Below are 27,821 nucleotides of genomic sequence, written 5' to 3' on the forward strand. Positions count from 1 at the left end.
GAGTTCCTCTTTCCTCTTTCTTTTCCTTTTCCACTTCTGTTTTCAGGCACGATATCATTCATTCACTCACTCACCAAACACTGACTGAGGACCAACCTTGTGTTAGGTACCCTGATAGGACAAGGCCCTGCCCTTTGGTGAACTTACTGGCCAGTGAGAAATGATAATGTCACGCGTTGTAATAGGTGTGTGTCAGGCACCCACTTTGTGCTGAGTAATGGCCAAAATCCATTGAGTTGGCAAAGGCTTAATAAAAGCTTGCTGAGGACCTTTTCCTTTTGTCATTGCACTCAGTGATCCCTGGTGCAGCTCCACAGTTACCACCCCCATTTACAGATGTACAGACTGATGCTCAGTGTATTTGAGAAGCAGCATGATGCTGTGGAAAAGGTCTAGACTGGTAGTCTAACATTAGTTTGCTGTGTGAGCTTTGTCCATTTTCTTCCCCTCTCTGTGCCTCTGTATCTTCATCTATAAAATGGGGGAGTTGGAACTGATGGTCTCTGAGGTTCAGTTGAGTGAGTGGTCTATAGGTCTTTGGTCCTGGCCCAGTGCTCTCTGGTCTTACAGTGTGACCACTGAGGGGGAAAAAAATGCTCCCCCTCCTCAGCTTTATGAGGCTGACAGTGAGAATGGAGCACTTACTATGTGAGAAGACTGTGCTCACTGCAGCTGTAAACAGTGTAGGTATAATTACTGTTTCCCTTTTGCAGATGGAAAAGGTGAGAGGTTAAATAACCAGCCCAGTGTTACAGAGCCAGTTATTTGCATGGCTGGGATTCAAACCCAACTAGCCTGGTTTCAGAACCTGTGCATTTAACCACTCTGCTAATTGGCAGAGGGAGCACATAAACCTCCTTAGATCTCTGTCCTCCTCTTATACCTCACCTCAGTCTAAGTCCCTCCTCTCTTGCTCTTGCAGCTCCAAAACTCAATCTGCATGTTTGCAGGGCAGCTGTAACACTGATTTTTCAAGGTGTCTTTTCTTCCCTGGCCTTTCCCTCTTTACCTTGGTACAGACAGCTGAGAGAAGATTCTGCCAGGAAGGAGAAACTGCTGTAGCAACCTGGATCCTTTCTTAGCTTAGTCCTAGCTGGATTCTTGTATTGGGTAATGATTTTCTAGAAAGTGAAGGGGGGATCCAGTCCTTGTCTTTTAGGAACAAGCTCTCACTATTCATGATCAAAGAAACACAGTTTGAACAACACAGGGTTAGGGGAGCTGACCCCCCATGCAGTCGAAAATCCATGTATAACTTTTGACTCTCGCAAAGCTTAGTTACTAATAGCCTCTGTTAACAGGAAGCCTTACTGATAACATAAACAGTCAATTAACACATATTTTGTATGTTATATGTATTATATACTGTAGTCTTAAAGTAAGCTAGAGAAAAGAAAATGTTATTGAGAAAATCATAAGGAAGAGAAAATACATCTACAGTACTGTATTTATTGATACTATTAAGTTTCTTTAATTGAAAGATATCTGCATAAGTAGACCTGTGCAGTTCAAACCTGTGTTGTTCAAAGGTCAACTGTAGTTTATTTTAGAGTTGTTCTTGGCACCTGTCTTTCTGTCCCTCAAAAAGGGTCTGGAGAATCTGTCTCCACAGAGATACCCCCTTTTCAACAATACAGATTAAGAATATCGTCCCTTATATGGCATAGTCCTAAAAGGCAGGACTGGAGAGGCCTTGGAAATCACATACAGTGATTTTAAATCCTGTCAATTCAGTGTTCTCTCTTTCAAGCAAATAGTTAGTAGTGCTTCCTTTCTAAAGTGAAATTTAGAAAAAATTTAATCTACCTACACACAAAATTTAAAAATCAATCGAATGCCCCAACTAGAACAAAAAGGGGCAAGAAAAGTAAAGTCATAATAAAATGATGTATTTAATCATGTAAATGCTTAGGCATGACTACACCAGCAGATGCAATAAAGTAGTTAGTTGCTTGCACTAATGCATAGAATCTCCATGAACGCAGCAGCTACAGATGTGGACAGCTGTAGTTTTTGGCAATATAACTATTTCTGGCAGTATTGCCATCAGTGAACTGATTTCTGAAATTGTGGATATGTCCTTATAAAATTCCAACGAAAGCAAAGCGTAATCTTCCCTCAATTTATATGATGGTTGTATTCCTGGAAAAGTCAGTATAAATGAAAATGTCAAGTTTTTGTGTATATAAGTAAAAGAGAGTTAGGTTCATGGCTCAAATATTTATAGAGGGTCTTCACCAACCTGAATGTGTGATGGATCATTCCAAAGATATGTGAGATGCAGGCAACTCTTCACTGTGCTGGACTGTGCTGGGTGGCATCTCTGGCCCTGCCCACTAAATGCCATAACTCCTCCCCAGTAACAATAATAATAATAACTCATGGATTTCCCAAATCTCCTCGGATGTGATCACTCTTGTTGAGAACCACTGGAACAAATGGTCTCTCTCTAGGGCCCCTTCCTTTGGGAAGTTCTGTGAGTCTATTAAAAAGCAAAATCTGCATATATCGGGCACCTACTGTGTGTATGTATTGTACTGAGGAGATGTAGAAGCATGGCCTGATTTATATGTGGGGCTATGAAAGCTACATGACCCTGCTCCATGGGTGCCAAGCTCTCAGGGGGCCTCAGTCAGTGAGCACAGCCCCACCTACATCTTATCCATGTCTGTGATGCCCTCTGCCTCCTCTCTCATGCCCCCCAATCTAAATCCTGGCTCAAATGCCACATCCTCCCTCCAGGATGCCTTCCCTGACCCCCCTTCCTCCCATACCAAACAGGTTCTCCCTGTCTCTGGGCTCCCGTTGCCTGCTGTTTGGGGCTCTCCTAGTGTAGTTTCCATGTTTGGACTATAACTCCATCCCTAGGCCTTGTGTCCCTGCCAGAGAATGGGCTCCATGAGGGCTGAGACTGGGTTCCCTTACAGGGTTATGCTTGGGATCAGAGCATCAGCAAAAGATAATGAATGCTTGAAACAAAGGATTCAGCTTAGCCAGCCACCCCTCTCTGTACACATCTTGTCCCTTTGAATTAAGCAAATGGCTTCCTTTTTCCTGTCCTCACTCCTGCTCCTCTTCGACTGACAGGAGATGCTTGCTGTGCAGACAGCGCCATCTCATCTGGAGCCCACCAGCCTGCTTGCTCCGACCAGTTCTGTAGACTTGGCATGATTTATTGACCCCATTGCCCAGATGAGATGAGGGAAGTGTAAGGTCACACAGCTGGCAAGTGGCAGAGATAGAGCTTGCACCCTGTGCTCTACCACCTTTGTCAATTAAACACTTCCAAGGCAGAGCCTCTTCCATGGGAGTCATTCATCCATTTACTGGCTCTTGACTTGGTGTTGGGCACTGTGGTCTTTGTGGTGGGCAAGTTCTGGCAGTCCTCTTTGTTTTCCCCTAGGGAGTTCTGTCTCCCGAGCCCCAGGCCAGGATGGAAGGGGAAGTCAGATGCCCCCAGGGAAGGACTGGCCACTGTTTCCCAGCAGGAGGTCACCAAGGAGCAGCTGTCTTCTTTGTACCTGTTCCACCCCACCCCCTAGTTTCAGTGAAATTTTTACTTTTACCCATTCACTCTGCAAGTATTTACTGGGTACCTGCTGTGTGCCAGGCACTGTTCTAGGCATTGGGGACAAAGCAATGAGCAGGACAGACAAAAGTGTTTGCCTTTGCCCACCTGAGTGCCATTCAAATGAGGGAGAATAAATAAATAAGGAAATGGCATGTTTTTAAGTGCTCCGCAGGGTAACAAAGCTAGGTATGGAGACAGGGAATGAAGCAGGGATGGGGTAGGATATCTGCTATTTTATGGAGGGTGGTCATAACGAGGAGATGACATTCGAGCAGAGACCCTCAGGGAGGGAGGAGTGAGCCAAACAGATGTCTGGGGGAGGGGTGCTCCTGAGAGAGGAAACTGCCAATGCAAGGCCCTGGGCAGAGTATGCCTGGCACCACTGGGGAGCAGGAAGGAGGCCAGTGTGGCCAGAGCAGAAGAAGTGAGGAGAGTGGGAGGAGAGGAGGACAGAAAGGTGGGGCTGCAGGGGGAATATCTGGACACAGCAAGGCCCTGTAAGCTATGATAGGCTGTGGATTTTGCTCAGAGTGAGATGGGGCACCAGTGGATGGCAGCCTAGAACCTCTAATGGGGAACTTCAGAGGTGTGTTCTGTCCGCTACCTCCGGTGAATCACTAACTCCAGCAGACTTTCTCTCCTAATCATTTTTCGAACCTACCCCCTGTTCTTGGTAGTCATTCCCACCATTAGCTCTCTCCTGGGTGAGGGACCCCCGACTCGCCCCTGTGCTTCTGTCTTGACTCCTTCCAATGGGGTCTCTACACTGTGGCCAGATCAAACCATATGAGTCCCCACTACCCCCCAACCTTTTGTGTCTGGAGTGCATTGTGTATGACCAGACAAGGGGCCAACTGTTTGGAACAGAGACTGGGGAAAATCTGAGATGTGAGGATTGGGGCTGCTGGAAGGTGGGTTGTGATTTTGCAGGGAAAGGAGGCAGTGCAGTGCAGGGGGTGGCTCAAAGCCCCTCACCACCCTCAGCAAGCCTCTAATCCCTAGCACTGTCTCTGGCTTCAGCAGTGGCTCCCACCAGAGGCGCCTGCTTTATTTATGGCTTCTTCCCACCTCCCCATGGGTAGAGGAAAGTTCATTAGTGTGTTTGTATACTGCCAGCTCTGAGCAGATGCAAGGCTTATTTGCAAACTGTCATTGCCCTGGCCTCCTCCAGAGACCCTCATGCTGGGCTCAGCCTTGTGCCTCCAAGAGCCACCTCCCCCAGGCAGCCAGCCGGGGTGAGCTGCTTTTCCCTGATTTCCCAAAGCTCAGTCTTGGCTTGGAGTTGGGAAAATTAAATTAAATGCAGTGAAGGAACCATAACAGCACATTGGGTCATGCTGACAGTGGAGAATGAAGTTCTGTCTGTTGATAGGAGCTCATTGGTTGGGCATAAATTAGGGATGCATCCAGAGAAAGCAGAAAATGCCCTGAGCCGAAGGCCCAGGATCCAGGTTCAAGTCCCTGTTAGGCACTGAGTATCTTGGTCACTTTGAGCAACTGTTTACTGCCCTCTGGGCCTCAGTTTTCAAGCTGTACAAGAAGCTACAGATGATCTTGGAATCCACTCTAAGCTCTAAAATTCTCTGAATTGGATTTCGAGGACATTTCTCTTGTTCAAGTAGTCAGGGAAAAAGTAGTTTTCCCATAACTGCTCGGCAATTCTGAAATTGCTTAGAAGCTGGCCTTGGTGGGGCAAGAGGTACCGAGGAGTTGAGGCGCAAGGGCTCTCAGTCTCATCTGGCATGATAACTCTGCTGTGTGACGTTGGGCAAGCCAATTCCATCTCTCTGATCCCATTTTCTCATTTGTAAAATGTGAACCATAATCTCTTGCCAATCCCCTGAGGTTGTCATGAGAATCAGATAAGCTGATGAATGTTTTCACACTCAGCAAGAACACATATATTTGAAGGCTGGTAGTTATTATTATTGTTGTTGTTATCATTTTCAGATGTGCTTTCCCCAGTCTAGGCATACATGCTTGCCAGTATAATGCAAGAATATGCCTCTATTGAGTACAGAGCCCGAACCAGTCAATTTAACCAAGTAAAAGTGCATCCATGCAGAATGAAGAGCCCCTCTCAGAATTCGTGCTTGCTCAGTTTTACTCCATCATAAATCCACCATTCATGTGCGTGGCTTTGGTAGGAAAACACACCAGAAATATACACAAAAGCCTCTTGAGTTCTTTTCAGTTGGGACGGGAGATGACACACGTTGGCAGACAGAGGCTGATCTCTGTGTATCCAAGAGGAGTCGAGCCAGTCTGAGTATATCTAACAGGTCAAGCTCTGAAATGAAGAAGCAATAAGCCAGTGAAATGGTACTATCACCGAAACATGATTGATCAATTGAATTCTATCAGAGACAGTGGACAGTGAGATTAACTCAGGCCTGATAGGTTCAATGAGTTAAAGCATGATGTTCATTTCAGCTTCATTTCACCAGTCTTTGCTTGCGAAATTGGTCAATCAATAGAGGTTGAAGATCATATATATATATATATATATCGGGGACCATCTTATGGGGAATATAATCTCGGTAGTTGGCTTCTGGCTGAGGCTGCCTGCTGCGGGTAATGGAGACAGAACAGGGACTCCATCAGCTCCATCGAAATGGCCTGATATCTTCTCCAAATGAAAAGTATTTTTGGACCTCTGATGATTTATCTTTTTTTCCTCCCTCTCACTTTGATCTATGACAAAACCCATACCCATCTTGGAGAAATATAGTGATTTCTCCTGAAAACATTTGTGCAATGATCAGACAGATACACTTCAAAATATGAACCTTCTTTTTAGTTATATTGTCCTCGGGGAAAAAATACAGTAATTTCAAAACTCAAATGGGGATAATGCAAAGATATCAGAGTAAATATGATTTTTAAACCTTTTATTTATTTCCACACAGTGGGAGTGGGGGACAGACTGCTGTGTGCGTGTAAGCCAAGAAAAGGATGTATGCAGAAGTCCTTCCAGGTGTAATTAAAATGAAGCCTTTAGCATTCTTCGATCTCATTTAAAAGCATAATTCACAGAAACAATCACTCTTTTGCTCCTAGCAATATTTCATTTGCTTGGAATATTTTCACTATGGTGGTTAACATCCTTCCTAATTAGTGTGCATATCTCTCTGCAAGGTGGAGTAATTAGGTACTACTGTTCAAGGTAATGAACTTGGACAGTATGGATTAGAGAAAACAGACTTGTCCTGTGGCATTGCACAAGGTATTACTTCCTTTCTGCCTATTCTTTGACGTTATCTTCATTCATTTAAGCACAGAGAAATCTTTTCTCTTCATACCAGCACCATGAGAGTTTCAATAATGTGTTTGCACTGTTTGTGCATCAGAGTGAATATTAGGTTCTGGGTAATGAATAAAAGTGCTGAGTGGCTAGCAGAGAGGAAAGAGCCTTGCATTCTTCGCTCCCCTTCCCCTCTCCCAACTCCGGCATTCTAATCATTCTGAATTACAGCTGTTGCAGACACCTCGACTTTCTCGTGCCTCCAGGCCTTTGCATATGCTGTTCCCTCTGGTTGGAATGCACTTCCTCTTCCCTGCCCCTTTCTTTGGCTAACTCCTTCCTAGTCATCCTTAAGACTCAGGCTACATCTTTTCCAGAGGGCCTTCCTGGACCACCCGTGCCCCCAGGCTGGATTAAATGGAGTGATTTAGTGGAGGGTTAGGGGCAGACTCTGGAACAGACTGCTTGGGTTGAAATTCTGGCTTCTCCACTTCTTAGCTGTGTGACCCTTAACCTCCCTATGCCTCAGTTTTCTCATCTGTAAAATGGGCGGGGGCAATAACGGATTTGACATCATAGGGTTTTTGTGAGGATCCAATCGGTAAGGTGCTTAGAGCAGTAGCTTGCAGAGTGAGCTCTGAGTAAGGTTTGGCTACTTCCATTTGGCTCCCGGAGCTGTGTCTGCTTCTCAGGCTGCCAGCACTTATCTTACTGCCCTGTGATTGTTCACTTGTCTGTGTCCTCCACTCTAGGGCAGGGGCTCAGACTTAAACCCCTCTCCGGCTCTGGTGTCAAGGGCAGGGTCTGACGCCCAGCATGTTGCTCAGGAATGAATGAATGTGTGAGGCTTGGAGCAGGAAGCAGGGGCCTCTTGTCTTAGGCCAGCTTGCCTCGGATCTGCTGTCTGGCCCTGGACAAGTCCCTTTGCCACCTGGCCTCACCTTTGCCATCTCTGACTGTGGAAGCATCAGTCTCTTGGAACCTTTCTCTCGCTGACAGCCTATGACTCATCGGGTAACACCCGGCACAATCAGATTCACTCTGGTTACACCTGAACGTATTTGGCAATTTTACAATTTCGCATTTTCTGGCTCTGAGAAGAAAGATTGAGTGAAACTAATGGCTGAATAATAGTACTTCCAATGGAATTTTCCTCCATGCCGCTTTGATTTTACTCAGTCTGTGGCCTCAGTTTAGAACGGGATTTAGAAATTCACCCGGAACGTTGATTTTGGTTCTGGGCTACCATGGAACATTTCCAGCCCTGTCACCCTGGTCCCTAGCATGGGGACTGGCTCATAGAAGATGCCCTAGAAATGTTTGCCAACTGAATTTGGTTGCCTGCCTGTGCCTGGAGTTGCATCCCCTTATCTTGGACCTTGTCTCTGTTCACCCAGGCCTGGCTCAGGTGGTCCCTCCAAAAAAATGGCGTTTTGCTGTCATTGTTGGACTCTGAGTAATACATGACTTGCTGCTTTTTCCTTTTGGTGTGTGCTGCCAGGATGCTTAGAGCTCAGTTGAGTTTTGGTAGTTTATCATCCTATCTAGCTCAAAATTTTATGAACTGCCTCAAACCCTTCTTTTTCAGAAGCTGGCAGAACGTAAACCCTTAGTTGTTCACTCTTTCCTCCTCCGGGATCACTTATATAATGGAGATCACCCCCAGACAGTTTTCTCTTGAGTTCCCTGATGATGCCAGAGACTGTCTGACTGTTGAGCAACTCTGAACCATGCAGCCCAATAACCCCTCAAGTCTTCTTAGGTTACTCATTCAGTCAACAAACACTAATTAGCGTCTCTTATGCTCAAGAAGAGTCAGACATGGGCTTTGCCCTCAGAGAGCTCATACTCTTAGCAGGGAAGGAAAGAAAATGTGGCAGGTGTTATGCTAAGTATTTTACACTTATTCTCATTCAATTCTTTTATCAACCCCAGGAACTATTATTATCCCATTTTACAGATGAGAAAACAGAGGATTAGAGAAATTAAAGAAGTTGTTCAAATATCATGGGCTCATAAGAGACAGAGTGGGGATTTGAACCTGGGCCTGACTGAGTTCAGTGTCCAGGCATCACTGGTGTGCTATACCACATTCATCACGTTCATCTTCACTCTGATGCATGTAGGAGGCGTGCAAGTGCTCTGGTGTGTGTTTGCTGTGTGACTTGAGTAAGTTACTTAATCTTTTCATACCAGTTTTCTTAGCTATAAAATGAGAATTCCAAGAGGACCGAGCTCGCAGGATGGGTTGTGAAGAGTAAAATCAAGGCCATAGTGGTAGCCATGAGAAGACCCAGAAGAAAGAGTGATCAAGTCAGTCTTTGGACTTGGAGGCTACTACTTTCAGAGAGGAGATAGCTTTTAGGATGAGCCTTGATGGGAACAGAATGAACAGTGGCATCGGAGAGACCCTGACTGGAGAGGCAGATCATGGAGGCCTGGGGGGGCTTGGGCTTTGTCCCACTGGAGCCTTGGAAGGGTTTTCCTCATGAAAATGATGATGACATTGTTAGCAGCTAACATTGTTTGGACACTAACTTCATGCCAGGCACTGTACAAAGCACATCGGGGGATTATTTCACTTAATACTTACAAAAGCCCCATGGACCATCCTGTATACCATTGTTCCCAGTTTACAGGTGAAGAAATGGGGGTCTTTCTTCTCATGAGGAATAAAGAGCAGTGTCATGAGCGCTGAATCTGCAGACAAGATCTCGGTACAAATCCCAGCTTCACTATTTATAAGCTGAGTGACCTCAGTGACTCAACCTCTCTGAGCCTCAGTTTTTCTCATCTGTAAAATGGGATAAGAATACATACCTCACACAGATGTTCTCAGGACCAACAAAATTAAAGGATTTGAAAATGTAGTTGGTCCTCTGTATCTGTGGATTCTGCATTCATGGATTCAACAAACTGTGGATTGAAGGTACTTTTTAAACATTGCATCTGTACTGAAAATGTACAGACTTTTTTTTTCATTATTCCCTAAACAATATAGTATAACAACTATTTACATTCCATTTACATTGTGTTGGGTATTATAAATAATATAGAGATGATTTAAATTATACAGGAGGATATGTGTAGGTTATATGCAAATACCATTTTATATTAGGGACCTGAGGCTCCATGGATTTTGGTATCTGCAGAAGGTTCTGGAACCAGTCCCCTGTGTATACCGAGGGATGACTGTAACTTGGCTGAGTGCCTGGCACTGAACAGTAATCCATCCAGGGTGAGGTCAGGGGGGCTTGGAGACACTTGTGTTCCCATTATCTCTGTTATTCCCCCTTCTTTCTTTGCTAGGGACAGATGATGCTCTCTCAATCTTATGCAGGAAATTTTGCTAACGTAGTCCCAGAACAAATCCCCTGGCCCCTTTCCCCTTTTATAACCATGGTCATGCCTAGCCCCTCCTATGGAGAAATTCTGGAGCCACTACTGCCCTTAGCAAACTTCTTTAAAAATTGCATATGAAACAATTTCTTAAAGTTGCAATTAGCATAGTCTGAATTTGGTTGGTCTCTGCTTTATAGATTGCTTTCACAATTAGCCACTGCAGCTACCTGAGGAGACCAACTCCAAGCTCCCTGGGCTCACTTGACCCAAACTGAATGACCCCGGTGATTCTGACTCTGATCTCTTGTGGCAGATGGCCTGCCAAGACCCGGCTCTACCCCCATTCTCACTGGGGGAGGCAGGTCTGGGAGTACCGTGGGTGCCAGAGTCCTGTGGGTAAGAAGCAGCACACTGGCCCTATCTGGAAATGACCTTGGGCCATTGGGTAAGGAGTGGGTTGATGTAATGCATAAAAACAGTATGGGATCTGGGAGTTACTTTCACAATTTCAAAAAGCTTAAGGGTAAATGTATCCCAGTGGGAAAGAAAGAGATTCCATCCTGTCTGTGACTTTTCCCCAGAAACCCCAACAGGCCTTTCCTCACATGTATGTCTGCTCCTAAGCCAAATATTGGCAAAGAGAACAGAACCCCCTTGGTTGGCTTGGGCAATCACTTAGCGGTGGAATGGATATTGGGGAGAGGGTCCCTTACAAAAACGGCACAAACAACCAAAATGGGAAAATAAGTTAATGCTCATTTAATACTATTTAGTAGACAAAATCTAGGTAGATTTTGGAGGAAAAAAGGGTTAGAAATGACTGACTCAGCCTTCTTAGCTTTTAGAGGCCCAGAGAGGGAGAGGAACCTGCCTGGGCTCACATAGCAATTAAGGGCAGAGCTGGGGCTAGAACCCAGGTCTGCTGGCTCCGAACCCTTTTCCCACTGGGCCCTGCCACTGCCCTGCCATGCTGAGGAGCAGCTGTGAGGATGAAGGAGGCTCTGTAAGGGCTCTGGCTTTGGCCCGGGCTCTGTAGAGAAATGGGGCTCTGAGAAAAGCTGGAGGCTGACCCACTGGCTCTAGCCTCCTTTCCTGGGGCTCCTCAGCCTCCAACTGAGGCTGCTTTCCAAAGTCCATGGTGCCAGAAGGGATTTCGGAGATCTCTGTTTGTCTTTATATTTTCCTCCCAGTGAGCATCTGCAGACATAAAGTGCATGATGATTTTTAAAGAAACAAACCAGAACCCTCTGAGAAAAATGCAAAACCCCTGAATCTGCTGTGCTCTGAAGAAAACGCAATGGGTTTATGATCTTTTAAGACACGCAAGAGACAGCTTTCTCTTGACAGATGGGAATCTGAGGCTATTTTGCTTCCTCCCTCTTTGCGTGACCAGACCCGATTGTGTAAAGCTTTTAGCTTCAAAGCCAGCTTGTGAATAACATTGGTTTAACCTGAAATATAAAGCCAGCATTTCTTTGCTCCCTGAGACGGGGCTTCCTGCCCCTTGCTCCCCTGAAGCTGGCTTCCAGAATGTTAATTCTACGAGCCATGGTTGACTAAGCCCAGCACTGGGTCTATTACATATTATTTGATTTGGAGTAGAAAAAAAATGATTTAAAGATACCATGCCCCATGTATACTTTTGTACTTTTGCCCATGTCTGTCCATATATTTAAGCATACCATTCACATTGTGAGTTCAGATTTTTCTGGCTGGAATAAAATGGGAATGAGTATTTGTGTAGCATGCCTCCAAGACCACATTCTCTGTTAAGTCAGACAGTATCTTTGCAGTGCACGTGAAAAATGCTATGGAAGTTTACACGGGAGGCCTGGAGGTTTAGACCTGCCCTTGTGCAGGGGATGATTTTTGGTATTCATTTTTGTAGCTATCTCTGAGCATAGAATCTGTTTGGCCCATTCTCACTGTGTGCTGACTGTGTGCACCCAGAAGCGAGTCAGCATGACCCTGCCCTCTATGAACCATGCACTTTTTGTCAGGGTACTTATCTTAGTTGATACTTGCACCGTTACCAGTCTGATTATTTTTCAGTTAATGTTTGCCTTCTCTACTGAACATAATTCTGTGAGGACAAGGGCTGAGTCAGCTTTTACCAATCGCTGTATCCCTAACATTAGTGCTCACTAAGCGTGGTTGAGGGAAGAATGAATGAATGAATGAGGCCACATGGAGGGATGCTGACATTTGCAGACCAGGAGAGCACAGTGAAGAGCTGTTGTAACAAGTATTTGTTTATTTATTCCACAAATATTCCCTGCGGCATAGACAAAATGAATTATCTGCTCAATGTGGGAGTGAAGGGCCCAGTGGACTTGGCTCCTAAGATAAGGGAGAAAGTAGTCAGACCCCTAAGAACGGGAGACAGAGAACTGGCAGGGGAATGAAGGAAGTCGTCCTGGAGGAGGAGGCATGTGTGCTTGCAGGCTGTATCTGTCCTGGGAAACAATGCACATGTCAATGAGGAATGTTTTCATTCCATGTGGGCACGTTTGGTTACCTGTGGCTGACAGGTCAACTCCAGCACATCACCTTCAAACACCCACAAATGCAAAATGTTATCTTTGCACGTCCCTAGTCTCTACTGAAAGATGAGGCTTGGGAATGGAGTTTGGAAAGTATGGCCTGACCTAAAGGAACAAGCAGTTCAGGCTCTGGGACTGAGAAGTGAGGGAGGCGATTGTTTCCCCAGCCCCCTCCCATGGTTCCCACGGCTCCCACGGTGAGGCTCAGATTGTCTCTGTGGCCTCCTGGCCTCTGTGGCTGTCTGGCTCAGCCCCTGCTAGCCTCTGCAGATTCTCCTGGGGTCTCTTCCCTCACTTCCCTTGTTCCCTTCACCTCCTTCCTCCCTAGGGCCCTTTGGCTGGGCAGTCTCCTCTGCTGGACATACCCTCTCCCCCCATCTTCTTTGCCCTGCTGAGTCCTCACCCTCTATTCTCACTCCAGCCTGGCTCCCCTGCAAAGGCTTCTCTGGCCTCTCCCCCATTAAACATGGTCAGATGTATCTATTTCTGTGCACTTTTTTCTCCTTAGCATCAATCACAGTTTGTAATCCTGTGTTTATCTGTGTGATCACCGACTAATGTGGGCTGCCCTCTCCAGATGGTAAGGAGAGGCCTGTCTCAGTCATCACTGTATCCCCTGTTATTATTTTATTTTTAAAATTCATTAATTTTTAAAATATTACCTGGTACAGAGTAAACATTTAACAATCTTTGTTAAGTCAAGGAATACATGACTACGTATTTAGGAGTGCCCCAAGCCTTCTTAAGGAAATGACAAACTTGAGCCATTTTCTGTACAAAGTAACAGAGTAGATATCACCTCCCTCAGTAGAGGGGCTGGCCAGGGGCGGGGGTAGCAGGAGTGATCACAGGTCAGGGTGAGCCTGGAGAGGCAGGCTCTTCCCAGCTCACCGTCCTCCACTGGCAGTGTCCACATCACTGAGATGTGGGTGTTCCATCCAGCCTGGGTGTTCCTACAAGCTCAGCCCACGGGTGCCCTGGCTGACTTCTTGAAAGCCAGAGCAGGACTCAGCCCATCCTCTTCCTGGAAGACTCTGCAGAGGTCAGTGCAGGTCCTGGCAAGGCTGCCTATACTCAGAGTATGTGTGGTGCATACTCTGGTGGAGGGTCTCCAAGGACCCCTGGTGCATACACTTGAGTCGGCACTGTGCCGTGAGCCTTTACTATATGCTGGGCCCTACTCGGTGACCACATAGTGACCTTGCCCACAGGGTCTGTCAGTCGAGCCACCTTCTCTGAACTTCCCCAGTGGAGGTGAAACTCTATCCTTCCAGGGCTCTGAACTGTGGAAAGAGCCCAGCCTAGGCATCCCATGGGAGAGGGATTGAGCCCATGGACATCTGTGGGAGGAAGACCTGGCACCTGGGAGAAACCTCCCGGAGGGGCAGAGCTGGGGCATGTCTGATACAGCAGTCCGAGTGGGAGAGAAGAGTTGGGCACTGCTCAGCGGGGGACAGAGTGAGGCCCAGGAGCTGGCTGACAGGAAGGAGGCTTCACTAGGAGCTTGGGGCCTGGGGAGTGCAATCGAAGTTGGTGGACAGAAGTCTCTGAAAAGTGGATGTGGTCTCTCTGGCAGGGAGAAACTGGGGAGCGCTGGGGATCATAGCCAAGGTCAAGCTTTGTCAGGAGTGTCTGGGACCAGGGTGACCGGGCAAAGCAATAGCTGAGTAGGAGCGAGCTGAACCATCCGCTCTCGGATATGTACATGTGCATGGAACCTTTGCCAAAAGGGTCATTTGGTAGATGCTAAACAATGGAAGAACACCACTGGGCAGACAGACTGGGCCATGAACCCCCACATCCTGCTAGTCTTGGTGACCTTGTGGGAATGGTCCCCATGGGGATGGGCCATGATGGAAGAAGGGTCTCTAAGGATGATGTCTTGTGGGCAGGAGTAGGCACCTGTCTTGTGGAAAGCCAATGTCACAGGCTGCCAGAGGAGGGACCCAGGCTTTAGTCTGGGGGTCACTGGTCAGAGAGACCAGCTTCTGCCTTGGCCCACAGGTGGGGGTGCCTGGTCATTCAGGCTGTGGCCCAGCCTATGGTATCCTCGTGGGTCCAAATTGATGGGAGATCTATTTTCTCAGGGGGCTCATGAGCCACCTCTGAAGTCCCTTCCCTTAGAGGACACTGGGTCCTCTGAGCTGCTGGCCTCTATGGGGGCTCTGAAAGGCTAACACTCATGTGAACCCCTGAGCCTGGTGTCACTGTTCAGATGTCAACCCTGCATTGCAGTTGCCCCTGCACAGGACAGTGGAGGCAGCACTGACCTTTGGCTGCATCTCAGTGACACAGGAGCCCATTGCTTCATGCTCCTTGATTTGGCCTCATTCCTCCCGTGGGTGGGGTTTTGAGATGATGGATGAAGTCCAGGGCGGCAGAGTGCTGGCGGGGGCCAGGGGCTGCCCCAGGCCTTGTGTAAGGGTTCCTATCAGCACGAGAGCTGATCGTGCTGCTGTGCCCCGGGGCTTCCCAACGGCACAAGCAGATGCCTGTGCTGGGCTTGGCTTTCAACAGTGCCTCTGGTCAGCCCCACATGAGCACCGTGGCCCTAGAGAGCCCTGGACAATGATGTGCCCCCAAGGCCATTTCCTCAGTTCATTTCAAACAGTTCAAGCCCAAGACTCACCAAAGATATTTCATCCCATTTGCCTTTTTTATTGATAATTCACAATATTTTCCTTGAGATGTAACCATCGTTTCTAAAGTCTGTTACAGTGTGAATGGTTAACAATATAGAACACATAGAGAATTTAATCTTGTACTTTCTTAATTTACATTTTTGAATAGGCAATACACTTAAAGTTCTGAGACAAAACAAAAGCAAACAAGAAGCACGCTGTGAAGTCTCTCTGCTCTCCTCCGTCCACTCCGTTCCTACCTCCCTGAATGGGTGACCACTGTAGGTGTTTCTCACATATCCTTTGGATATGGATATTATAGAAAGCCTTATTTGCTTCCTCTTTTACACCAAGGTTGTGTATTATACGTGCTGTACCTCACCTTGTTGATTTATTTTCACATAATAATGTATCTTGAAGATCTCTCCATGGTGACCCTCGAGGCTGTCCTCATTCCTCATTGTTGCCGCAGAGTGTTCTGGATTGCAGGTGTGCCCTGGCTTAGTTAACCAATCCCCTACAAATAAACTCTTGGGTTGTCTCCAGTCTCTTGCTGCAAGAACTTTGTACATACATCATTTGCCATACATATGTGTACGTCTAGCTGTAAAATAAATTCCCAGCAGTGTGATTACTCTATCAAAGGGAATATACATTTGTGGCTTTGATAGATTTTTGTCAGACTGTCTAGCATAGTCACCAATTCTGGTGACTACTCCCACCAGAATTGTATGAGAGCGTTTTTTTTTTTGGTGGCTGGCTGGTAGGGGAGTCCGAACCCTTGACCTTGCCGTTATAACACTGCACTCTAACCAAATGTTCTAACCGGCCAGTCTTCTTCCTAGTAGTGTTTTGTTGACTGGTCACATGATGTGGTAGCAAATGTCCAGGGTAAGGACATTAGCTCTAGGAAAACCTGTACCTCCAAGGAGGGTCTTCAGTACAGAAGGGGCAGTAGCACCTGGTGATTAAGCCTCTGAGTCAGTCTGAGCTTGAATCCTCAGGCAAATCACTCAATCTCTGTAGGTTTCAGTGTCCTCATCTGTAAGATGGGGAAAATAATAACATCGTTGGGGGTCATAGTGAGGATTAGATGAGATGACACATGTAAAAAGGCTTTGCACAGTGTCTGGCACGTGGCTATGGAGGCTGGCTCTGCACCCACCAGCAGGTGACTTTGGGCAAGGCCGCCCCTTACCTGAGCACCTGCCTGTTTCCTCTCTTGTCAGGGAGGGAGCTGGACTCAAGGGTCTCTCAGGCCCTCTTCCCAGTCTCAGGGTCTGACCTGTCTTTCTTTAGCAACTTGGATAACCTCCACTCACCTTCCTCTTTTGCGCTCATCAAAGGTATTCAGGAGTCTCCGGTGCCGAATGGCCACTCACTGCCGGGCAGAGATTTCCTCCGGAAGCAGATGCGGGGCGAGCTGTTCACGCAGCAGCAGCTGGAGGTGCTGGACCGTGTGTTTGAGAGGCAGCACTACTCGGACATCTTCACTACCACGGAGCCCATCAAGCCTGAGCAGGTACACCCTGTGACTCCCACCCATCACTCTTGCCACTGTGGGGCAGGCCTGGGGCACTCTCCCGAGGGCAGAGGCGCCAGGTCCTGCTCAGAGTGGGCTTTTCATTGTTCTTGGCCAGTCACAACCCCCCACAAGGTCTGGGGCTCCGGCAGCTTCTTGTCTGCTGCGTCCGTTTCTTTGGCCAGCCAGGGCATGTGACTTGTCTGGCTGCTCTGCCGCTGCCAAGCGGCATCCTTTCCCAGGGCTCTTTGGACAGGGGGATGTAATGATCTCCTGGGCCACTTGAGATGGTCTTGGATCATTATCCTATCAGTTGGGTGATGGTTGAAATTTGTAACCACCCTCTGGCCTGGGGGCTCACTGGCTATAAACAATGTTATGATAGTACCAGTGTGTACCCCACTTTCAGGTACCCCTCTTGTCAGGTCACCCTGTCATGCTTTTAGAGACTGAATCCAAGAGTCTGGAGATGAAGAAGTGACTGACAGACTCCCAGTTGGGTTATCTGCAAGAGAGGGAAGGAAGCAGGGTGCCACTTTTGCTGACCAGCCAGCCTGCTGTGGCCCCATGCAGAGGTGCAGACACTGCCTGTGGCTGTAGAGATAGGACCAGAAAGGCTGCAGTGAGAGGCTCTCAGGGCCTGATTAAGGTCTCTATAGTACCAGATTCAACTCAGGATAATATTCTCTGATGCCATCTGTGCCAGGTACCGGGAACTAAGACATGGTTCTGGCCTGCCGAGAGTTCCCTCTGGTGGGTGAGTGAGAGATACCCTATGGGCGAAAATTTTCCCCAGCACTTCCCAGCTGGTACTGGTGGTGAGGCCTGGCCTCGCTCAGCTTCCTCCAAATGCAAATTAGATGATGCTTCTGAAGTTTTTCTAAAGGGCCAATCAAAACAGTGTAAGCCATGTGCATAAGCTCCGATGGAGAGGAGAGGTGCTGGAAGGGAACTTGTGTGGAGAGGAGTGAGCAAGGCCTCCAGTGCCGCCATCTTATGCCAGTCTGGCCATCTCAGAGCAGTTCCTGTGAGGGCTCTTACAAACCATTTAGCCACTTTGTTTTCAGATGGGAAAACTGAGGCCCAGAGAAGCAAAGTGACTTGCCTAAAACCACCCAACAAGTCATGTGAAATACCCAGAGGGTTGTTGTGGATTACAGGTGTGCTTGGTGCCAAGGAGGAGATGTCTAAGGTTCTCCAAGAGCCTAAAGCAGAAACTGAGCCAGCCTAGAGGCCACAGTAGCTTCCTAGGGGAGATGCATTCATGCTTAGCCCTGAAGGAGTTGGGCAGAACAAGGAGAAGGGATGCAGGGGTGGAGGGAACGTGTCTGCCAGAGTGAGTGCAAAGGCCCAGAGGTGAGGAGGGCGTTGCAGGAGTGAGGAGAGGAAAGAGAGCCAGTGTGGCTGGGTGCAGGGAATGGGGTGGGAGGTGATGCTGGGGAGATGGGCCTGGTCTTGTAGACCACGGTGGGAATTCCAGTCCTTCTCTTTTAAGTGGAGTGAAGACTGTGCTGGGAATGATGTGGTTGTAGGTGCTGGACAGAGTGGGTGCCGTACACTCTAGATACTGGGGTTCGGGGAGAAGAGTCTGTTTCTGTCACAAACAGCCTCTCCCTACTGCTCAGAGCCCTTCTGAGAGATGGTGGAAGTCATGTTTCATCTGACACAGGAGTAGAAAGAGGGGACTCAATCAGGACAATTTCTTGGATGAGGCCTACCTTTCCCTCCAGAATCTGGGAGAAAATTTATCCTCTAACCATTGGCAAGATCACATAATTTTAGAGCTAGCAGGGTCTGTGGAGGCAAGCTTTTGATGCTCTCATTTTTTAGAGGTCCAGAGAGAGGATAGAGCTGGTCTGAGGTCACCCAGCAAGTGAGTGGTGAGGAGGAAGGGCCTGGGCTTCTGCACTCAGCCTGGCCTCCACAGCACAAAGCCTCAGCATTTCTTTTAAATCCTATTTACTTAACACAGACATTCGGTTTTAGGGATTCTCTGTGTTCCACATTATTCTCACAGAAACTCAGAATCTGAATCATAGTTCATTTAATTAGAATGCCCAGAAAGACTGGGCAGAGACTGTGGGAGTAATTGGGAGGAGTCCAGAAGCCAGCCACATACTCATTCACTCAGTTGCTCAGACACTCATATACTCATTTATCCAACATGTTTCTCGCATGTGGACTGTGAGCCTGGGACAGTGCCACATATTCAGGGGATGGAGGGCTGAGTCAGGCATCAGCTCTGTCTGCCGTCTCACAGGGGCATTGTGACATGGACTCAAAACCCACAGGACGAGAGAGAAGCTTCTGTGGGTCCTGACAAAGTGTCGAACCAGGGAAGGAGACGCTGCCTCAGTTGGTGGCATCAAGGAGAGTGGTATGGATGGGGGGTCTTGAAGGACAGGTCCAATGGACTCATGTAGAGATGGGAACCTGAGGGGAGGGGACCAGAATTACAAACTCTGTGTGGGCTCCGTTTCTAGCAGTGTCCTTCAGAATGATGCGGGCACGTCTTCGGGTGTCTCTGACAGTGTGGGCTCTGAGGCGGGGCCTGCAGGCAAACGGTGTGGCAGGATAATGACTGACTCAGTGTTTTCTGGTTAATCTGCTTCTCCTCCCATTAATGTGCCTTAATGAGGAGAGATGGAAGGTGAGGCCACAGGGCTGCCCTGCACACACACAGGCACTGGACTATGAATGACATACCCTCGCGCCCGACTCCCAATCACTTTGGACAAATGATGGCCCAAGGGAGGGGCCTTGGACCGGGAAGGGATGCACACCAAGGGTACTGGTTCCTTGAGCCCCCATGCTCTCTCTCTGCAAGGTGCTTATTCCGCAGGCCTTGCTGTGTGAGCCCCACAGCAGCATGGTGGTGGCGCCAGGAAGGAGGCCCTGAGCTGCTGGCCACGGAGGCTGGCCACCTTCCATTTGCAAGCAGATCAAGCTGTCTAAGTCTGCGTCTCTGTGGCCTGGTGGCCTAGGTGGGGTCCTTGCTGTCATTTTCACTAGGCAACCTTGTGGGGAAGAAAGAGCATTTACTGGCCCTGGAGTTGGGGGAGCTTGATTTGAGTCCTGGCTCTGCCCTGTTGAGCAATTTACTTTTTCTCTGGACTTCAGTTTCCACATCTTTGGTAGTAGTGATCATGAAATTGATGGCAGCAACAACAGCAGCAGCCGCAGCAGCCTAACAATAACAACACGACATTCCTCACCTCTGCATGATCATGGACGGTTTTCAAAGGTCTTTCACATCCAGTGTCTCATGGGACCCTCCATTTAAATGCACACTAAGCAGGCTGGGCAAAGTTTGTGAGCCCCATTTTATAGATGGGAACTTTTTTCTCCCAGATGTTCACCCTATTTTCAGGCCCAGGGAGTTTCTAGGATTGTTGAGGCCACAAGGCTGGAAACTGGCCTCGGGATCTTCTGTCTTCATCTTATACAAGATGATTCCATGGGCTTCCATGTCCCAGGTGATTCTAGGAGCCAGTTTGTGGACTGGTTGGTTTTCTGACTGGCCTTCTGCAGCTAGAGTCTGCCTGTCATTCCAGGCCTCTCGGAGTCTTACATTGGCTTGGAGAGGTCACATCCTCCCAAATCACCCTCCCCGCCCACGGTTAGAACACGGGTTCTTCAGGGCCAGGCGGGGCTCCTGCCTATCTCTTCTATGAGCTCAGAGCCTGCCTCCACCTTGCTGTTTTCCCACCAAGATCTGCCCTGGCTTCTGGCTTTCATAGGGAAACCTAGTAAACCCTTTGCCTGAGTGGAAGGGGTTAATGTAGACCCACTCCTGGGCAATGAAACACTTCCTTTTCAAAATGGTTATTGAAAAAGCAATTCTGTTTTCCCTACATGTGGAGTAAGTAAAAATCACCTTGGAGGAGGAGAAGAAGAAAAAAAGAAACTGCTGGTGTGTGTGTGTGTGTGTGTGTGTGTGTGTGTGTGTGTGTGTTTCCAGCAGTGGAATCTGTTTCAGTAAAACTCGCATTGACGCTGTCGTGGGCGCCGGGCTCCTGGCGGGAGCGGGTCTCTCCTCCGGCTGCCACAGGAAGGCCGCTGCCGAGCACAGCCTGCCGTATTTACTCTCGGCAGACTATTAACCAACACCAGGCTATTAATCTGGCTTTTGAGCCTTCACTAAAGCCCATAAAAGCTCACAGTTGTCAAATGGAGTTCATTTTAATTTCCTTTCAATCACAGTAAATTATTCAGGTGATAAATCAGCTGGAGCAGCCTCCTGGCTGTAATAGAAACCCTAATTCCTGGCTAATTATCCAGCCCATTGCTGCCAACAGATCAATACGGGCACAAAATGGAACAGGCCCAGGGCCCTCCCTCCCATCGGGCCAGAGACAGAGAGACAGCTGGGGAAGGGGGACGTGCTGCTGACCTCCCAGGAAGTTCAAAGGTCACTGGGGGTTAAACCAGGAGAAGGCCTGTCCCTTGTCTAACAGAGGAAGCCATCAGAACTACCTCCTGCTCTCATAAGCTGCTTTGCCCTCTGAATGGTAGCATTTCTCCAGGCTGGTGGCTGGATGGAATTCTAGTGTTGCTTACTCCTGTGGGCATCCTGTTCCTGGGAAGGGGCAGGTTTGTGTTTCTAAGCATGATTGAGCTTGGTCATCAGGGATGGCCTGAGCCCCAGCCATGAGTCAGGAAAAGGGCTGGCACTGTGGGGAGAAGGATGAGGCTCTGGACAGGTTTCCTTTCTTCAGGGAGCTCATTTTCCTCCACAGTGGATCCATGTCCCTCTATGAGGAGGTGGGGGAGAGGGGACAGAGGTGAGGAGACAGATGTGCCAGGCCAAGAAAGGGGAAGGCTTCCTGGAGGAGGTGCCCTGAGGGGTGGCAGATGTGGAGATGGTGGAGAGCTGGCTGGAGAGTACATGCCAGGTGGAAGGAGCAGCATGGGCAAGAGCGCAGAGGGATGTAGGTGTGGGCAGGGAGCTGCATGCAGGGGCCTAGGTGGTTGGGATGTGGGGTGAGTGAAAGGAAGTCCATGGCAGTGGGGGCTAGAGAAGCAAGAGGGGACCCAAATCCCAGAGGGCTGGAATGAGGACGTGAGGAGGTTTGACTTTGCTCTGGAGACACCGTGCCCCACGCAGCCCTGGGGCTGTGGCCTGGACTGTTCTGCTCACATTGGAAGCCATCTTCACTGGGATCTCTTGCCTCTTACCCTGTGCCATTATTGTTGGAACTTTTTCTTCCTGAAGCCCGTCCCCACATAAGAGCCCCTCATGGTTTCCCACCACTTCACACTCCAGCCCCAGACCTTCTTCCCCTTCACAACCCTTCCCTGCCTCCATGTCCCTCTGCTTGCCCATGAAAAGGTCTGGCTGTGGCCAGGCCTCACCCTCCCTGAGCTCACATGGGCTGGCTGCTCCTCTGTCCGAGGGGCTACTGACCATAGCCCTACCTCTCCCAGGGCTGGCGTGTGCATACACACATGTGTACATGAACACGTGAACACCAGGGGATGGCTCTGAACACGCTCGGTAGCGGGTACTGCAGTTACTGTTACTTTCTTCATGTTGTTCACACTCGAAGCTCCTGCTCGCTGTTTCCCTGCATGGAACATTCTTTCAGCCTGTTTCCGAATCCTACCCTGTCCAGGCCCAGCAGGAGTCCTGCCTGCCCTGTGAGACCTTCACTGACTCACTTCAGTGACTTGTCTCTTCTCTGAGCGCACAAATGCGCTGGGTTTTAATCATTGCTGTAGCAACTGTTGTAGCTACTGCGTATTCATTGCTTACCATGTGCCTGGCTCTGTTCTGAAGAGAATCTTACTTGCTCCATCTCATTACAAAGTCACAACCACTCCTATGGTCCCATTGTGCAGACAGGACAACTGAGGCTTAGTGAGATTAGTGCAGTGACTTAGCCAAGGGCACGTAGTAAGTACAGAGCCAAGATCAGAAGCCAAGTCCCTGGCTCCAGAGCCCAGGCTGGTAGCCACTGGACAACCCCCAGTTTCAGCACAGTCAGGCTGCCCATTGGTTCTTAGAGGTGGGCAGTTTCTTGGGGACACAACATGGAGGTGCAGTCTACTCATGCTGGGAGCTGAGCATGAGTTAGGATGTGCTGAGCTGTACACAAACCAGTGTGGTCTCTGGAGGTATGAGCAGCAGTCAGGGCGGTGACTGTCCTGTTCTAATCTCAGCTGACTCGTTGCCCTCACCTTGCCTTTCCCCTCGCAGGGCTGTGCTCACAAGGCTCCTCCTTATGATGTAGTGAGTTTCCTGTCACCAGAGGCATGCAAGTAGAATCTATCCTTTTTCATATAATGCCATATTAGAAGTTTAAGAATCCAGAGGGCTTGATAATGTAAACGCCAAGGTTCTTCCAACTCGAAAGAATGATTCTAAAGATAGGAAGTGAGAAGGGTCTGGTGGGAAGAGCAGGCATCGAAAGTAGAAGACCCTTTACACTGAAGCATAGGGGTGGGCACTGAAGGGCAGTCCCCAGGAATCCTCACTAGAGTGGACAGCGAGGGTCAGCCTGGGTCACAGGGGGGCCATAGCCTTGAGCAGCAAAGGAGTGGAGGCTGCAAGGTCTTGGGAGGCCCGTGGAGGACTCCAGCTCTTGTAGTACACAGAGCAGGGCTGGGGTTTCTGGTGAAGATGCCAGGCCAGAGGTCTGGATACTAGTGGCTGTTCGCAGCCTCATTGCCTACAGATGGTACCTGGCATCCTCTGCCTGGGACTTCAGGGCCAGGTCCCATGGGGGAGGGTGGAACTGGTAAGTGTGGGAGGCAGAAAGTGGTATGTGAGGCAGTTAGTGAGGTGGTGGGGGCCAGATGTGAGGGGGCTTGTGGGACAGGGATAGGGCCTTGGGTTTTATCTTGAGAGCTAGGAGCAGCCTCTGCAAGATTCTAAACCAGGGAATAATCAGGATCCAGTCCAACACAGATTAGAAGATTATTCTGGCTGCTGTGAGGAGACTTGGAGGGTTGGGGGACCAGATGGCTATTGCTAAGGTACAGGAGATGTCACTGTACCCTTGGAGATGGTTGCCTGCCCTGCCTGGGGCTGGCCTTCTCTACAGTCCGTGGCATTGTCCAGGAACTGTGGCCCCATGATGCAATGCTTCTGCTCTCTCCCCTCCACCCCAACCTCCTCCGACCTATCCCCAACCCGCCAACTCTCTAGCCAGGCCCTCGGGGTTACTAGAGTTGAGCTCAAATTTGATTTTGAACTTCCTGATGGTCAAAGCAAAATGGGAAACAGTTTTGTTCTTCTCATTGTCCACCAGGGGAAGATAAGCCAATTCTTCAAAAGAAGTTGTGTTTTTTCCTAGACAGAGTGAAAAGAAAATTTTCACGTTGGTTTCTAGTGGTCACAGTCCTCAACAGCACATGCAGAGGTCCTGCAGCAGGTTTTATAGGGCTCTGTCTCATAGGTGAATGTAATGACCACGTGTTAATCAGTGCATTTCTGCAGGCTGTGGCCACATGGCTCAATGTGGCCTTTCTAATATACAGTCTTTGTAATAGCCCAATTCAAACTGAGAAAAATCCCAGACACTCTGGGCCAGCTCTTCCTAGATTTTCTGATTTGATGGTCCAGGAGGATGTGCTACTACCTTGGGGCTTTGAGACCTCCTGCTACCAAAAGTGTACCCCTGGGAAAATGTTCTCTCCTGTTGGAGAAGTTTCAGTCTATAGGAAGGCACCTCAGATGGTCACCGTCAACCCAACTCCACCAGCTCAGCTCTTGATGGGAACAAGAATTTAGTAGTTTGCATTTGACTTCTTTGATGAGGTGTGTGGGGACCTGGGGATGTTCAAGGAGGGAGGAGTCATATGTTTTAGATGTTAAAGAAGCAGATGGTAGGCTATACATGCTTTTGTTCAGGACTTGCTAATCTTTTCCATGGCAGAGCACACATAGATGATGTTGATATTTGTATGGCACACTGAGGTAAACAGAGGGTGCTTGTGGCTGGAGGCATCTGGCCTGCAGGCTTTGGCTTCCCCAAGTCCCACTGGTCACCCAAAGGCTGAGAGGACTTCATATCCTGGCACACTATTTGGGAGGCTCTGCTTTTATGGACAGTTAAAGTTGAGGTTTGGGTAGGGCTTTGCATCTTCTCCCTCGTCCTCCTCTCTAGGGTTGCCAGCCTAGGGAAAATAGACAAGGTACTGATTTGGGTATCTGAGCAAGTGCTCGAATACTCCATACCGTGTCAGCCATTTCTGGGATTCTTTGAAAACCTGAGTTGGACAGCACCACTTATGCCAGAGGAGACCCAAGTGAAGCTTTTGGCACATTATCGGAATCTTACTGTCTTGTAGAGCAGACCCTCCCTGGCTCCCACATAGTTGCAGGTAGAGAAAGATGGAAAAGATACATGGCTGGGATTTCCCATGGGAAGCAGGCATGGCCTGACCTAGTTGCTACCTGGAAGCCTGAAGTTCCAGAGGAAGACTTCTGACCTCCAAGGCATAGTGATGCCACCCACTAGTGAACATGGCTCAGTGAATGTCCTGGGCTCTGACCAGTCAGATGAGTGACTCCTCTTGTGGCAGAGGAAGTGGTCAGAGCAGGGAGGGGAGAGGAGTTCTCATCCCAGTTCCTCTGAGCATGGGGAGAAGGGGTAGAAATCTCTTCCTGAACACTGAGATTCTAAAGCAAGATTTAACTTGGATGTCATCTTGCCTTCAGAATGAGACATGGATTATTCTGGAATTCTTGCTCCCTAGATCTCTAAAGATACTGGGTGCCTCTAGACCAGCCATATTCTCCCATATACTTCTACTGTCATCATTTCAAAGTGAACCAAAGGTGAAGAGTACATGGACACTATGGGGCCTCAGCCCTCTTCCCTTCCTCTGCTGTCTAGAGTCTTGCTTGGGCATGCCCATTTGTTCCTAAACAGCTTTTAAAATATTTTCTAAACAACTGAATATTCTGAGTATTCTTTGTCTTCTTGTGGATCAAGCACAAAGGTGGTTTTTCAAGAAGATCATTCTGCCTGTTTTGCAAGACTAGGTAATGTTTGAGGGCATGCTGAGCAAGTTGCATAGGGGAAAACCTGGGCACCTGGGCTTTAGTGATGGCTCTTGGGCTAGTCTCTCTGGGTCATGGTTTCTGCATTTGTGGTGAGGTTGGACTGGGTCATCCTTCAGATCCATCCCAGCCCTGACATTCTGTGAGTGATAAAACAAATTGGAAATCCATCACTTATTTTTATTTTGACTTGTTTATAGTTTTTCCTCCTGTCTGTTCCACTCTTTTTGTTGACAGGCAAATTCTGTGTATGTGGGGTTTAAAGATTACAAGCAAATTGTCAAAGAGCTGCCTGCACCTTGCTGGGATGTTCTTTCATTCATTTATTCATTCATTCATCCAAGAAATTTTTACAGATATGCCCTGTCAGTGACATTGACCACCTGTGCTGTGCTGTGTGGCATAAAGTAACAGCAATTGATGCAGCCAAAGGTACTGTGTGAGAATTGACTATTGGTAGAGATATTTTCCCCCAACAAGGCTAACCAATATTTGCAATTAAAAATAAAGACAAAAGAACAGATAATTCTAGTCCTATAGCTTGTTTGTTTTTAAGATGCACTGGAAGTTTGGCTTAAGGAATTTGGCTATTCACAAAGCTCTTAAAAAAACCCACCACAACAAAAACAAACTTTTATTGTTCTGTAAATTATTTTTTAAAAAGTAGATTTCTGGTTCTGATAACAAAGTCTGAGCTATTGTAGGTTCCCCTGCCATCTCAAACAATAGAAACACTTGGTAAAATATAACAATAAAATATTTTTGATATATATCTGAGGTTGAAAGAGAAGAAATCCTCAGGGGCTGGAAATTAAGAGGGAGCTCAGAGCCAGAACTTTTAACTGTATGAGCTAACGTTCCGGTGGTCCAGGGTACCAGTCCTGGATATAGTCCCTACTGAACAGTGCCTGGGCTTTTAATGCTGATGTTGGGACAAAAGATATGGCCTTAGACCTATGTGATATGGGAGTTGGAACTGAAACTCCTGCAAAAAACTTGACACCTGGTAGGACTGTACTTCCCATGAAATGGGTGCTAGGCAGATTTCACTTACAAGCCGAGGAGGGGAGCAGTAAGGAAATTCGATTCTGTGTGAGACAGAGTAGAACAAAAGTTTTCCATGGGAAGTTGAAATCCCAAGCCTGTGCCACATACAGGTGTGGCATCTCACTTTACATTATTCATAAGAAACCCAAGAATAGAAACTAATATAAAAATTAAATGTGTATCAGTGAAATCCCTGAGATGCCTTGCAGAAGCTTTTGAAAAACTCTCATCTGGATTCTTCTACAATTGAGTATTTATAGCATACCTACAGAATAAGTGATAAATACTGAAGATGACCTCTTAATTAAAAAAATTGCAAACCACACAAGGAAATGAGTGCAAATCAGGAGACATAACCAAGAATATTATTACCCTAAGCACCTAAGATAATAGATAATTTGAAAGAGACTATAAAATTATTGAAGAGATGAAAGAAGGACTAGAAATCATTACAAAAGAACAAAACACCATGAAAAAAGAATAAACAGATTAGAAAAAGAACTGAATAAATTTTCTACCAATAAAATTTATAGCTATCAGAATTAAAATTCAATTGATGAATTAACCAAATAAGACATAGCTGAATAGAAAATTAGTGATTTGGGAGACAGAGCTGAGGAAATTATCAGTAATGTAGCATAGAAAGCTAATGGCTTGGGAAATATGAAAGAGGGTAAGAGATAAAACAAAATATCATGAAAAGTCCAACATACATCCAATAGTTGACTTGGAAAAATAAGATAGAAAAAAGAGAGGAGAGGCAATATTTGAAGAAATAATGACTAAAGAATTTATAGAAGTGTTGTAAGACATGTATAATTGGAGTGAAGAAGCATACTAAATCCCAAGCAAGCTAAATAAAAATAAATGGACATCTAGGAAAAACTGTAGTGAAATTGAAGACCATCAACAACAAAGAGA

At 47.6% G+C, this 27,821-nt stretch overlaps 1 protein-coding gene across 1 annotated transcript in view; it reads left to right on the forward strand.

Moving 5' to 3' along the window:
* The window catches only part of PAX5 (paired box 5), a 169,110-nt gene that overhangs the window by 36,504 nt on the left and 104,785 nt on the right, over positions 1-27,821 (forward strand). The window contains exon 6 of the mRNA XM_063081683.1: positions 16,668-16,843. Within this exon, the coding sequence (XP_062937753.1) occupies positions 16,668-16,843 (176 nt within the window). The remainder of the gene's footprint in view (positions 1-16,667; positions 16,844-27,821) is intronic.

The sequence above is a fragment of the Cynocephalus volans genome, chromosome 17 (genome assembly GCF_027409185.1).
Source record: "Cynocephalus volans isolate mCynVol1 chromosome 17, mCynVol1.pri, whole genome shotgun sequence".
Lineage (NCBI taxonomy): Eukaryota > Metazoa > Chordata > Mammalia > Dermoptera > Cynocephalidae > Cynocephalus > Cynocephalus volans.